Source organism: Dromiciops gliroides, chromosome 2 (assembly GCF_019393635.1).
Source record: "Dromiciops gliroides isolate mDroGli1 chromosome 2, mDroGli1.pri, whole genome shotgun sequence".
NCBI lineage: Eukaryota > Metazoa > Chordata > Mammalia > Microbiotheria > Microbiotheriidae > Dromiciops > Dromiciops gliroides.
The window spans coordinates 115,176,609-115,191,897 of record NC_057862.1 but is presented as its reverse complement, the minus strand read 5'-3'; the positions used below and the strand labels follow the sequence as shown (position 1 = coordinate 115,191,897).

General features: G+C 39.4%; 1 protein-coding gene across 1 annotated transcript in view; it reads right to left on the bottom strand.

Moving 5' to 3' along the window:
* ADAMTSL3 (ADAMTS like 3) overlaps positions 1-15,289 on the bottom strand; it is a 584,778-nt gene that overhangs the window by 59,626 nt on the left and 509,863 nt on the right. Inside the window, exons 22-23 of the mRNA XM_043989606.1 lie at positions 10,090-10,217; positions 3,271-3,399 (exon numbers count right to left, since the gene is read on the bottom strand). Of these exons, the coding sequence (XP_043845541.1) occupies positions 3,271-3,399; positions 10,090-10,217 (257 nt within the window). The remainder of the gene's footprint in view (positions 1-3,270; positions 3,400-10,089; positions 10,218-15,289) is intronic.

Genomic DNA, 15,289 nt, shown 5'->3' with positions numbered 1-15,289 from the left:
CATACCCCTATTCGTACCACTAGAATATGTCAGCATGGTGAGTGGGTGCAGAGTGATATCTTTGGGAAAGTGTCCTCAGCTCTCAACTTCACTGTTCTTATCTTCAAAATAATGAACAAGGTTGAAGTAGAGTATATCTGTAGTGCCTTCTATTCTAATATTACATATTAGTCAAGTTACTCATCAAACCGCCCAAGGGGAACATTCCCCCTTATGAGTTATGCTTCCAACACTTCCAATTCAGTTTAGAAAGGACAATTCCAGATGTTTATTCACATATGTCAAACTACATTGATCATTTTGTAGTTAATGAAATGAATGACATCTACCTACACTACTACCCAAAGACTTACAGGTATTATGTCTAAATACTCCTCAGAGAGGACTGAATTACAACACACATCACATTGACCTAGGCTGATCTCTGGACAGATTATCTAGCAACATATGTGTAGACAAACACTCAGGTGATCCAAGGATTCACTAAAGGTAATAAAATGGAAGGGTCAAAGTTTAAAAGCAGCAATGACTAAAACTATGAATGCAAAAAAAAAAAAGCCAATACATATTTTAATGTCATTGCTTGAAATAATAATAGCCCATGATTTTATAGTAATATAACGTTTACAAAATACTTTCCTTATGGCAGTCCTGTGAGAGAGAATTTAAATACTATATTATATCCAATTTACAGATGAGTTAAGTGAAGTTCAGAGAATGACTTGTCCAGGCTCATATAGCTAGAAAGACTGAGAGCTGGGAATTCAACCCAGGTGTCCTGACTCCAGGACTTGTGTTTTTCCCACCATGCATACATACGCACATATATACCCACATACATATATACATACATATGTATGTGCAGATATATGTCTGTATGTGTATATGTGTGAATAAATAATATTCAACACAATCTATGTAATATGTGTGTACATGATATATTAACATACATGTATATAACAGTCAATATTATATACTATATACTATATCATATACATACATCACATTATATAACACACAAATATAATACACATGTGTATATACAATATACGATATTATAATAATATATTACAAACATGTTATATATTTTTTTTATTACATATTATATATATGCATATACATACACATGCACATATATAAATAAATCTGTTGGAAATTTCATACTGTTGTAGGTACAACCCCTGATCTGAACCTGTAAGAACACTTAGGGACCACAAAAAGGTTCTATGAATGATAGTTCTCTATTGTCACATTAATCATATTCCTTCATTTATCTCCTTTCCAGTACTATCTGAAGATGTCAGCATTATTAGAGTGCTAAGGCTGGAGTCAGGAAAACCTAAGTTCAAATCTAGCCTCAGAAACTTACTAGCTGTGTGGCCCTACTTGAGTCACTTCAACTCAGTCTGCCTCAGTTTCCTCATCATAAAACAAAGATAGAGAACACCTGCTTCACAGGGTTGTTGTAAGAATCAAATGGGATAATACTTGGAAAGCACTTGGCACATAGTAGGTATTTGTTCTTTTCTCTCTCCCTATTTGTGTAGCTATTGACGGTATTAAAAATGCTTTCCCACACATTTTCTCATTTGAGCCTTATTAAAACAGAACTTCAAGGTAAACAGGGTTGAGCATTTTATCCCCATCTGAAAAATGAAGAAATTTTGGCTCAGAGAGGGTGAGTAGTTGCCCAAAATTACACAGTTGATCACTGGCAAAACTGACACAAGAAAACAAGATTCCTGGTTCTGTTATCTTTTCATTATGTCATTTCCTAAAGAGATGGTCTTACACTAAAAATTTAGTTACATAAAGAAATTAACTATGGAAAACACATAATTAATTCTATACAGATTTATTCAAAATACACAATGCAAAGCAACTCAAGAGTATTGGTTGCCTCCCAGAGGACCTGAGTTCGAGTCTCACCTATGACTTTTACCAGATGTGAGTTTAGGCAAGTGACTTAACTTTGTTGGAGCTGAGTGTTCTCATCTATAAAACTGGGGTGGGATGGGGGGTGGTATTGGTAGACTGGATGACCTGTGCAGTCCCTTACACCTCTACATCTATGATCTGAATGCTTCTATTCCTCTGGGGATAGAATCCAGTTTCGAAACCTATTTCTCATTATCTCTCTTGGACAAGAGGCAGGAGATTGCGAGTAATAAGATGACCAAGTTTCATGAGTTCCTAGTAAAGCCAGAAGAATGGCCTATAGCAGCTTTAACTGCATATGGGAGCTTGATGTTGGCACCTTTGGGAATGAATAGGTCTGGCATTGCCTGTGAAAATGGTACACTAACAAAGTTTTTCAGATATTTGTAAGGGTAGGGGTTGTTTAAGTCTGTGTGTCTCATATGGTCCTAGTTCTAACACAAGATGTGCCAGCAAGAGAATAAAATTTGGACCCAATACTTGAACAGCTTTTTATAGAGACTGTTAATGACAGCAGATAATAACCAAGCATGGGCCAATCATATAGCCTTTCCTCAGACAAAATTGCCACTGAAGCCAATTATTCATCTGCTAATCCTCCCCAGAGTCTATCTAAAAATGTGACCTCTAAATTGGTCACATCATACAAGTGTATTTTAAAAATACCATGCAAATCAGAAATCAAAACGAAGGCGAAACAATGAGGTTCCTCTTAATAAACATTGGTTCTGTTATACACAAGTCCCTCTCTGCAGGTGCGGGATGGCAGAAGCTCCAGACAGTTGTGGCTTGGCATCTGAGAAGTGTAATCCCGCTCGTCTCCTCGCTGTAGCCACAGAATGCTGGTCCGGACTATAATGGGTAGGTTTGTACTGCCAAAAGGCTCACAGTTGTGTGTGGTTTTTTTCCACCCCCTTAGGGGCGAGGGCAGTGGTGGAATCGAGTGAGTTGCTGGAGATGTCTTTTACAAGTCTAGGTCTATGAAGGCCAGATGGCCCAAGAACTTCAAAGGGGGTGAAAAACAACTCATTGTGGGTTTGCAGATTTCCAGACCAATAGGTCAACTGGTAGAAGAGCCAAGAGAGTGCTCCCTTGCAGCTTGGAGGAGTGGTTGGCAATAGGCCACTACAAGAAGGAAGACATTTCAATGTTGGATGCCTATACTGGGGTGTGCCCCAGACAGAGGACTAATCACAAGCACTAGAAAAAAAAGTATGGCCTTCATTCTATGACTAAGCATGGCCACAATCATTTTCATAGTCCCCACTGGTTGTTTGGGTCACATTTAAGCATATCCTAAGATTCGAGCTAGAAATCAACGCTCTTACTTACCTTTTGCTGGACACCTAATGGTGATGTTGGCTCCTACTCTTGCCTTGGCAGTGCCACCAACAATTACGGTCAGACGGCCATGTTCCAATTCTGTGAAATTTCTTGCAACAGTCGAGATGACAGGCACCTCTTAATTAAAAGGAAACACAGAACTGGGTTAGCTTTAAGCTTATTTTTTTCTTCTCTCTTCCAGATACCTAACAAAGTAGCAGGGCAATGACCAAAGGCGGTAGGCAGATGGATATAGATTAAACATGTGCAGAAAAGTCTTAGTTACTGCAATTTTGGCACCAAAGTTTAATTGGCAACCAGGAGTGGCATTAATCAGGATGTCTGGACCTGTAATTCCATTGGAATATGAACAAACTCTACCAATACATATGAGCAACTGCTCCACAACCTACAGTCTTAGAGAGCTGCCTGGGGTACTAAGAGGTTATTGACAGTTCAGTATGTGTCAGATATAATGCTTGAACCCAGGTGCTGCTCATATAGCAATCCTAAGTAGATAAAGAAGGTCATCTGTCTACTTAAATTTTTTTTCTAATGTCTACTTTTACAACATATGGATTCCCATAAATGTCAAGGAAAATATAATTCTTGGACCCATAGGCTTGAGCAGTGTTGCTGGTTAGTCAATAAGCATTTATTAAGCACTTACTACGTGCCAGGCATCAGGCTAAGCCCGAAGGATACAAAGAAAGGCAAACAAACAAACAAACAAACAAACAAACCAACCACTGGAATAGACTGTCAATCAGGAGACCTGTGTTCTAATCCTGACTTAATATAGTGCCTGGCACAATAGTAAGAGCTTAATAAATGTCTGTTGACTGATTGATTATACAATGAACTATCTGAAATGTTGAGCAAAACCCTTTATCTCTCTAAGCTTCTGTTTCTTCATCTGAAAAATGAGGATGCTAAAAGGCCTTGCTCCTATGACATATCAATCAATCAACAAGCATTTATTAAGTATCTATTATGTGTGAAGAACTGTGGCAAATATTGAGAATATAAAGACAAAAATGAAACATTCCTAACCCTCAGGGAGCTTACATTATAAGAAGAGACAGAGACAGAGACAGAGAGAAAGAGCATATACAGATATGTCTATACAAAATACATACAAATTAACATAAATTGGAACAAATTGAAGGAACTAAGGATATTTAACCTAGAGAAGGAAAGGTTCAGGGAGGGGCAGGATAATGACCTTTGAGGATTTGAAGGACATATGAAAAATGTATTAGATTTATTCTGTTTGGCCTTGAGAACCAAGAGGCATGGGTGGAAGTTGTAAGGAGTCACATTTAGAGTTGATGTCAGAAAAAAACTTCCTAAGAATTGGGTCTATCCATAATTAGAAGAACCTGTATCCTGAGGTCATTGGTCCCCCTCTCCCATGAAGTTTATCTAGCAGAGGCTGAATGGCCACCTATTGGGAATTTTATACTGGGGGTTCCTTTCCATGGATGAGTTGGACCAGATGACTTCTGAGGTCCATTGTAGCTCTAAAATTCAGGGATTCTGTGAAGAGACTTGATCTTCTCAAAGAGTTCTAGACGTAAGATTCTATGATTATCTGTGCTATCTGACCTCATTAGGGGTCATGTATCTTAAGTTCATCTAATACAAATTTCAGTTCAGTTAAAGAGTTGCTCTTGAAATAACTTGTGATACAAAGAACTCATTTAAATTGTAGAAAGTCTTAAGGGTGGAAAATGAACCTCAATTGGCCAACTCTAACACAGCTCTCCAATAGCAAAGTTATATGTGGCTATGACCAATAAAAGTTTAATTTAATAAAAATGGCCAACAATGGTGAAGATTACAAGTTAGTATCTGATTATTTTGAAACAAATGTTTGTATAACAGATTAAGTGGAAAAATTCAATACTATAAAAAATATTTCAAGTTTGGAAAGAATAAAGAATGTGTTGGTCAGTGACAACTCTGGCTGCACGCTAACATTTCCTGCCTAAAGAAATATGCTCCCCTAGGGCTGGTGACAGGCAAAAAGCCAAGTACCTTAAAGTAAACAAGGCTCCTCTCCTAAGGCCAGTCTAGACCCACCACATGGTGCTTTCAGAAAACAGGAAGGGACAAGTTGGTAGGAATGTGCTGATGAAGATGGGCCATTTAGTCTGAGAAGTCAAGAAAGGGTCTGAATACCCTGGTCTAGGAGAAAAAAGGAATCACTAAACTATGGCCTGCGGGCCAAATCCTGCCAGCCACTTGTTTCTATGAACTAAGAATGTTTTTTACATTCTTCAATGATATGTGATATTAATGTATGATATGTTTTGATATATGATAGTTTTATTGACACATTATAGTCCAGGAATAGGGTTTCTTAAGCTGGGGCCTATGAACTTTAAAAAATATATATTTGATAGAGGCAGCTAGGTAGCATAGTTGCTAGGGCACTGGCTCTGGAGTCAGGAGGACCTTAGTTCAAATCTAGTCTTATAGACTTTTGACACTTATTAGCTGTGTGACCCTGAGCAAGTCACTTAACTGTTTGCTTCACCGAACACATACACACACGCACATTTGATATCTACATTTCAACATAATTGGTTTCCTTTGTAATCCTTTCTTTTTTTTTTTTCTTTTTGCAGAGCAAGGGGTGGTTAAGTGACTTGCCCGGGGTCACACAGCTAGTAAGTGTCTGAGGCCAGATTTGAACTCAGGTACTCCTGAATCCAGGGCCAGTGCTTTATCCACTGCACCACCTAGCTGCTCCCATCCTTTTTAATACTATGAATTTTATTTTATGCATTTAAGAATATGATTCTGAGAAGGGGTCCACAGGCTTCACCAGACTACCAAAGGGGTCCATCACATGAATAAGGTTAAGAATCCCTGACCTGGGCCAGCTAGGTGGTGAAGTGGATAAAGCACCAGCCCTAGATTCAGGAAGACCTAACTTCAAATACAGCCTCGGACACTTGACACTTACTAGCTGTGTTACCCTGGGCAAATGACTTAACCCTCATTGCCCACCAAAAAAAACCCCCCAAAACCCCAAAACAATAAAAACCATGCGCACACGCGCACACACACACACACACACACACACACACACACACACACAACCAAAAAAAAACCAGAAATGAAGAATCCCTGACCTATGAGCACAGCCCAGTTAAACACCAACTCAAATCATGAGGCAGAGGTGTCCATATAAGAACTTTGCCCTGAAGCTAAGAGGAACTAAGCTGAGGCAACAGCTCTTCAACAGCAGGTGCAAACAAAGTAAAGGACTCACTGAAGGCCTTTACACAGGGTCTCTGTGACCATGTCACAAATGCTGAGAGGAAGGTTCCTGGTGAACTTGGCAGGGAGGTCTTCCAGGAAATGTCCCAGGGATCTGGGTTTGGCCTTGGACCATTTAACAATTTTTATCAGTGACTTGGATAACAGTACAGCTGGTGTGCGTATTTAATTTGCAGGTGACAGAAAGCCAGCTAACAAATCGTTATGACAGAGTTAGGAGCCAAAAAAATTTTGTGAGGATAGAACACTGGGCCAACTCTAATTAGATGAAATTTAATAGGGATAGATTTAAAGTGTTACCTTTGGTTAAGAAAATCAGTCTCACAAGACCAGGGAAACATGGCTAGACATTGGTTGGGGGGGGGGGCGGTGAGAAGAAAGACCTTGGGGGGGGAGTTTAGTGGACAGCAAGTTCAGTACTATTCAGTACTAATGTAATCTTGGGCAATATTAGAGTAGTTATAGGGTCTATGACTCGGCAGGGGGGGCTGTCATGATCAGTGTGTCTATTGAATATCGTGTGCCGTTCTATAGGCCACGTTTGAGAAAAGACATTGGTAAGCTGGAAAGCATCTTAAGAAAGGTGACCAGGGTGACCAAATGTTTTGAAATCTTGCCATATACTGATTGAAGATGTTTAACTTGGGGGTGGGGGGAAGGGGAGAAGAGATAATTTAGTCAAATACTAAACAGGAATCGTATTATTATATTTATAGATCATATTTTTATATATTACTAAAATCCTAAACAAGGATTTAAATCCCAAACATTAAACCTGTTTTCCTTGGATCCAGAACGCAGAGCTAGCTACATGTAAGGGAGAACTTTTTATTTATTTATTTTTTTGCACAGGCAATGGGGGTTAAGTGACTTGCCCAGGGTCACACAGCTAGTAAGTGTCAAATGTCTGAGGCCGGATTTGAACTCAGGTACTCCAGAATCCAGGGCCGGTGCTTTAACCACTGTGTTAGGGGAGAACTTTTTCAACAATTAGGGCTATCCCAAAGTAAAACGGGTTGCCTTGGGACAGAGTTGGTTCTTTTCCACTGGAGATTTTTAGGTAAAGGCTGTATTATCACTTGTCAGTTATGTAGTGAGCATTTTTATTCAGGCATAGGTTGGGCCTCTGGTCCAACTTTTGAACTCTAGGATTCTGTTCAATATACAATTTGGACTAAATGGGCTCGAGTTCTTTTTTCTGCTTCTTATAATTCTGGGGGCCCAAAAAGGAAAGATCCATTTTTCTTTTCTTTCCAAGATACTTTTCTCCTTTTTTACATTTAATTTTTCTTTTATTTTTCTCAATTACATGAAAACAAAAAATGAATTTAACATTCATTAAAAAAATTTTGAGCTTCATATTCCCTACTATCTCCCTCCCCTACCCCCTTCTTGAGAAGGCCAGCAATTTCATATAGATTATATATATATATATATATATATATATATATATATATATATATATATATATATATATATATATGCGGTCATGCTAAACATTTCCATATTTGTCCAGAATACTTTTCTAGAACACATCGTGACCCACAATGCTACTGCCAATTGGAGCAAAAGCCTCAAGAAAGCCTTTAGGCTTATTAAAAATAATGTAATCTGAGGACATGAAGACTGAAGATGAATTCTGACAGAAGCAAACTGGCCTCAGTAACACATCAGGGTGGGGAGTTTAGCATCTCAGAACTTTAGAATGGATAGAAGCCTTTGAGAACACTAGACCAGTCACTTTGTTATACAGGTGAGGAACCTGAGGCCCACAGAGATGATGGGATTTTCTCAAAGTTAAAGAATCAGTGGTGAAGCCCAAGATTCCTACTCAAGCCATCTCATTCCTAAGCATGCCAATCCTCAGGCTCCTCTACCTCACTGTTGCAGACTGTCCTATTCCCCCGAGGGGATGTAAATTCTTTGTGGCCAAAAGGCCCATCTTGTATTTCTCTTCTATTCCCTCCAGTGCTAGGATCTGGGTTGGATGCTTAGAAGGGCATTCAAGGACTACTTAGAACCACATAGTTTTAGAACTGGAAGGGACTCGGAGATCATCCAATCCAAGCTCTTCATTTTACAGATGAAGAAACTGAGGCCTAGAGAGATGAAGAGATTCACCCAAAGTTACAGAGCTCGTTAGCTGCATGGGCCAGGCCCAGAACCAAAGACGATGTTAGTTTTCCTTTACCATTCTGCTTCTCAACTTATTGCACTTGGCTGTAACCTCTCCCCAAAGAGCAATTTTACAAACATTTCCCACCCTCCCACCCACCATGGACTCCCTACATCTGATTTTCACTTGTGGTTTGGGGAAGGAGGAACAGAAACCGCTGCTGGTGCTGGGGGGAATTCCTTTCATCTCTGCATGCTTGAAATAAGAAAGCCTTTAACAAAACGTTCTTCCCCTCTGTGATTTCACTAGTACAACGAATTCCCGGAGTGGAGACTTCACCCACCAATGCAATTCTGTAGTAATTTATAGTTTTAGAGAGTTGGCTGATGGGTTAAGTGACTTGCTTAGGGTCAAAGAGCTACTTTGTCTCAGAGACAGGGTGGAAATTCAGGTCTTACTGACTCCAAAGCCAGGCAAATATTTGACAAAACAATCAAGCTTTAGAAAATTCCCTTAAAATACTTTTACTTAAAATAAGACCATTCCCTCCCCGCACCCCCCCAAAATAATAAGACTTTTCCCACTCCCCTTCCTTGACTGTTCGTGTGAACAGTCATGCATGAAACACTAACAGCTACCATTTATATGGCGTTTTAGCCAGGCGACAGAGTGGATAGAGCTCTGGGCCTGGAGTCAGAAAGACCTGAGCTGAAATCTCTGAAAACCCTGGGCAAGTCACTCAATTCAGTTTTCCTCAGTTTCCTCATCTATAAAATGAGCTGGAGAAGGAAATGGCAAACCATTCTAGGATCTTTGCCAAGAAAACCCCAAATGGAGTCACAAAGAGTTGAACAGGGCTGAACTACAACATAGGAACTTTACAAATAATTTCATTTTATCTTTATAATAATTCTGGGAGGTAGATGCAATTATTATCTCCATTTTACAGTTGAAGAAGTAGGCATAAAGGTTAAATGCCTTGCCTGGTATCGCACAGCTAGTAAGTATCTAAGGCCATAGCTGAACTCAGGCTTTTCTGATTTCACATCCAACATGCTAGCCATTGTGCCACCCAGCTGCCTCATATGTTCCATTGAGAAATCATAAAATGTCTGTATAACTATGTTAAGTTTAAGCTTCTTTGAAGTGTTTTTAATGAGGCAGATAGCTATACATCGTGGTATTTTAAAAAAGACAAGCCTAAAAATATCCCTTTCTTTGGCTTAGTGGGACTTTAAATGTGAATAGTCAGTAATGCTGGAAATAAATATCCATAAGTAGGATGAAGGCCGCTTCAGAGACCACCTTTGAGCACAGCCATGTTAAACAACTCTAATGATTTCCTATTTCCATAGGAAGCAAGATATGCAATTAGTTGTAAAGTGAAAAAAAAAAATTCCAGATTCTGCACTAGGTATTACCTGAATACAACACTGAGGAAGTTTTTATGTCTGAATCAAGATGATTAACCACAGTACATCCATATACACCTTGTTCTTCCCTTGTAGGATTCCGAATTTGTACTTTTCTGGTGCCATCCAGTATGATTCTGTAGAACGGTAAGAAACATGGTGTATTCACTCAATAAGTATATTTACATAACACTTAAGAATGTGGGGCTATAGAGTTTTAAGGCTAATAAAATAGAGCCACAACCAGAAATTTTTGTGTCTGTTGCAAGTACCACAAACTGTGGTAAAGGAAATGGTACAATGTGCAATACTCAAGGGGGTGTGGTGAGAGACAAACCCCCTCCCCTGCACATGCCCTATTCCCCCCCCCCCCCCCCAGTGTGGGAACCACTGCTGGGAGGTGAGGAAGGAACTTACCCCAGTCCTCCTTTTGGTAGCTTAATATTTTAATTACTTTTGTTTCTAACTAAGTACTACTCATCACCCTCTAAATTTGATACCCTGGAGCAAAGCCCCATTTACTCTACTTAAGACTCTGAGAAAGGCCCTCAAGGGATTATCTAGTCTATGGTCCCTGCCTGAACCTCTCCTACCTTTCCTTATAGTTACAAGATCAGACTTTTTAAAACTCTGAGGACCTTAGAGATCATCTACCTGCCATTTACCATCTATGGGCAAATTATTTAACTTTTCTGGGCTTGCTTTCTCACCTGAAAAATAAGGTTGCTAGATTAGTTGATCTTTAAGGCTTCCTTCCAATTCTAAATCTATGATCTATCTAGTTAATTTCCGTTATTTTATCAATGATAAAATGGAATCTCATAAAGGTGAAGTGGCTTGCCCAGGATCACAGAAGAAATGAGTATCAGAACCAAGACTAAAATTTTGGTTTGCTGACTCCTAGTATGTGACCTCCCTGTTAGCATGCCACAGGAGGTCAATCCAATATGGTAGAAGCATCCCTTCCTTTCTCTTGACATTGTGAAAATGCCAGTGGAGCACACAGGCTCTCTATTAGCTGGCCATGTGACCAGTACATCTTTTTAAGTCATACATTTATTTTTTGGCTCTATTTCTGCTTCTTCGGTCCTTCTTTGTGAAGGGATTCAGCCTGCTGATGCCAGCTGTGTGCATTTCCATTACCCTTTGGGTAATCCTCAACTTACAGTCTTCATAGATTTTAGTCTTCCATAACTTGTAGCCATACAACAATACTAGAAGACTACTAATATTTAAAAGGTGGTTCTGAAATTCCTCAAAGGTAATCCAGGGCACTCTCCTGCTCCTGTTAATTTTGGGCTCAACACACTGTCAGCATGCAATGCCTGAACAAGATATATGTGTGCTTGTCACTATATCTAAGTTTTCTGGTCTAATTGCATTCTTTATCAACTTGATTTATTCTACTTGGATAATGAGGCCAAATTCATTTGAGTAACTATGGATCCCATTTAGGAGGTCCTTAATTCAATTAGTTCAACATCATATGTGAAACATCTCATCTTGAGAATCTCACTATCTTTAGGGAAGCTCTCCCTGACTTGGCCTCAGTACAGTTTTTTTAAATAAGAGTACCAAATACCTTGGGCTATCATGTTTCCCTCTTAAACATGTGGGAATTTATTTTGATTTGGGGACCCTGCCTTTGGGCTGAGGTTAAAAAGTCTTAGGCCCTCAGGGTTTTTTCTATGTGAGGGGCTGGTGCCCCTCCCCCTCAGGTTCAGCTGAGCCAAAAAGCCCCATGAGCTTTACAGAAGGCCAGGTCAGACGGCTGGGGGAAAAAAGCCCAGCTCCCTATATCCTGAGGGGAGCTGCCCTGGAGATCCCAGGCTTGTCCTGCCAGGCCCTAGCATAGCCCATGCAGAGGTCCCAGGCACGCAGCAGGGGGCACAGGCCCCTTGAGCACTGTTGGGCACAGCCCTAGTGCAGCTGGTAGATTAGGTTGGCGTGTGCCAGATGCAGGGAGCCTGAGATTTGAGGGGAGAGAAGGAACATATATACAGGGGAGAAGACAGCAGAAGGGGGCATGCAGGGGGACACCAGAGGACTAAGAGGATGCAGGGAGGCCGGAAGATTAAGAGGACAGACAGAAGGGGGTCTGCTACAAGGACGCTAAGGAGACTGAGCCTGTGTAGAGAGAGGGGCTGACAGAGATGGAGAAAAGTCTAAGAGCAAGGAACAAGAATGCCAGAAGGCTAGAGATGTGGAGAGGTTGGTGGGAAAGGGACGCTAAAGATGCCAGGGGGTTGGCAACAGAGGTGAGGATGCTAAGGGGCTTTTCAGGGGGGTCGACAAAGTGAAAGGGGCTTGGGGTTAGAAGTGAAAGTGAAGGGGCAGCTAGGTGGTGCAGTGGATAAAGCACTGGAGCTGGGGTCAGGAGGACCTGAGTTCAAATCCGGCCTCAGACACTTAACACTTCCTAGCTGTGTGACCCTGGGCAAGTCACTTAACCCCAATTGCCTCACCCCCCCCCCCAAAAAAAAAAACAACTAAAAAAAAAAAAGAAGTGAAAGTGAAGCAGGGAAGCTGGAGTGAAGGAAAAAAGAGTGAAAGTTAGAGAAAGCTGGAGCATACCCTAAGGCAAGAGGCAGCAAGGCACTTATATTAAAAGCAGACAGGTAGTATAATTTGCATTTCTTAACCCATATCGTTTACACTGATTTTTATAAATAAACTCTGCTTTGGTTATTTAATTAAGAGGCTTCTTAATCTTTTACTTATCAATTTGGGAGCAGTGTGGAGAAATTTTTAAGAGGCCCTAACAGATTGACTTTGGAAATTAATAGCAGTCAAATAGCCAGCCAGTCAAAAGTCCCCACATTGGTCCTCCAGTTAGATTAGTCTCCCCAAGTCAGTTAAAATATTCTTACATTTGAATGGCAACCATGGCAGGATTTATGGCCTAATTATAATTTTTATAATTTGTAATTTTTCTTATAGAAATAATTTTTTATATAAGTACAATTATAATTTTTCTAGGTTAGTTATAGTTAATATTTTTTTTTTACAAAAGCTTCAGTTGATATTTATGATCAAAGGGCATTCAAAGAAGGTTGCCTCTGTTGTTATGATGATCTTCGAGGTCATATGGTCAACAAGATGGAGGACTAGACATTTTTCTTCTCCCCTAAGCCTCTCAAATTTATCCAAAATAGGAATTATGCACAAGAGCTAATGCAATTTTGGCTCCTAACTGATGAATTAACTAACAGTAGAGAAGGCTAATCCTTAAACCATAACACGTTCATTCAGCATCCCATTTCCTACTGCCCATCAGGTTCCTAGAGCAGGGCTATACAAGCTGACCAACTAGCTTACAAATGAACACATTTTAATTGTGAAAAATCAAAAAGAAGAAGCTTTCTTGGGCTGGAATAGCAGCACTGTGCTGCAGCAGAGAACTGAGGAACTGAGGGCAATGCAGAAGCACTTGTATATGGCTGCATGGCACCATATTAAGTTTGAAGGAATGAGTCCAGTATCCAGCTGAGGCCGGATCTCTCCAAGCTCCCTCCCTCCAACCCTGAAAAAAGTCGTTTGGGAAAGAGACTGAGGCTAGTGAGGTAAGAATTGCCCAATATGGGATGAGACTGAGATGGCTTTGAGTTCTAGTGTCCATAGAAACTTCCATCAAAGGAGAAAAATAAATGATTGAAATTACCAAAGATCTCAGGAGGAAACGGAATTAAAGCCCTTAAACATAAGCAGATAATCCCACAGGGAAGATATTAAAAAAAAAAAAAAGGGAATATGGGCTCCAGACTGATTTAAAAAGTCCAAATTTCTGCAAATACATATTTCAAGATAAAGGGAAATGAATCAACACTTGATAAGGTAAAGGACACTGTATTGCCAAGAAATCATGGATATTTCTGAATGGATTAAAAGAGAAATGAGAATTATGAAAGCAGAATTTATGGATTACATACCAGAGATAATTGGTACACTAAAACCACTAAAACAACTTGGAACTGACAGTGGCAAGTTTAACCAGGGAAACTAAAGAGAGAATAAATTGTTGCGAATGCAAATCACAAAAGAGAAGGTTAATCTGGAATAAGAGAAGCAAATAGTTCTGTTGTTACATTTTTCATAGAATTTTGTATTATTTAGCATATGCCTAAGAGACACATTGGAGAGGAAATTTTAGGGCAGCATTTTGCTCTAATTAATTAAATGTGTTTTTGTACATAATAAGCAATAAGCATGGTGGTATCTTGTATTGATTTTATCAATCAATTATAACACTGCAATATATACTCTGCTGTGGAACATTACTTTCAAAAGGCTGTATATTCCCTTCTACTGCCTTCATCAAGGATGCTCTAAATAAGTGTGCAAGTTATTCTCAAAAAATTATGTGACAGGAAAGTTGGCATATGGATTTGTAATTATGATATTCTCTACATTGCCTTTTTAAGAATTAAAAAGTCTTAATTTTTTTCAAAACTTTTGGTATCTTTTTCTTCAGAAACCTAGAGAAATTATCCCTCAATATCATCAAGATTGGTGCCTTCAGAAAATACTTCCTCTTGTTATATTTGGTTTAGTTCAGTTGCTTTTCCCATCATTGTTTATTGATCTAAAAGCCATTTACACTTGTTCTATAAGCTCATTTGGGATTGTGTTCTTAGAATCCAAATGAGTGGTTTCACTTTATGGTGAGTAGAATTTGTTATAAAAAAATTGTACATCCTTTTCACTTTTCATCAGTTTGTCATTGACTTTCTAATTTCATCCTTAAATATCCTTGGGAAAACTTTTGGTGTGGGGGTCTTTCACCAAACTTTCTTTTTTAAAATTATATTTTACTTCTTCCCCAATTACATATAAAACAATTTTTAACATTAAAAATTTAGAGTGGCAATTTCTCTTCCTCCCTCCCTCACCAAATTTTCTTTAAACTGCTTTCCCCCTCCATCTTCATTCTCTATAAACAACACTGCAATAAGAATTGGGTCAGTAACCATATCCATTTTGCGGGCCTAATGAGAAGTAGGAATTTGAAGCTTCTCTCCTTGCCACCCACCTCACTTTTCTTTCTTTTTCTCTTTCATCTCACTTTTCTTTCTTTTTTCCCTTTCACCTCACTTTTCTGCCAAAATAGGTAATCTGGGATATTTCACATAAGAAAGATGATTGGGTGATGGGAACTTGCCATCAGCCTTGCAACTATGCCCTCCAGATTCTCATGCACTGACATCTTACT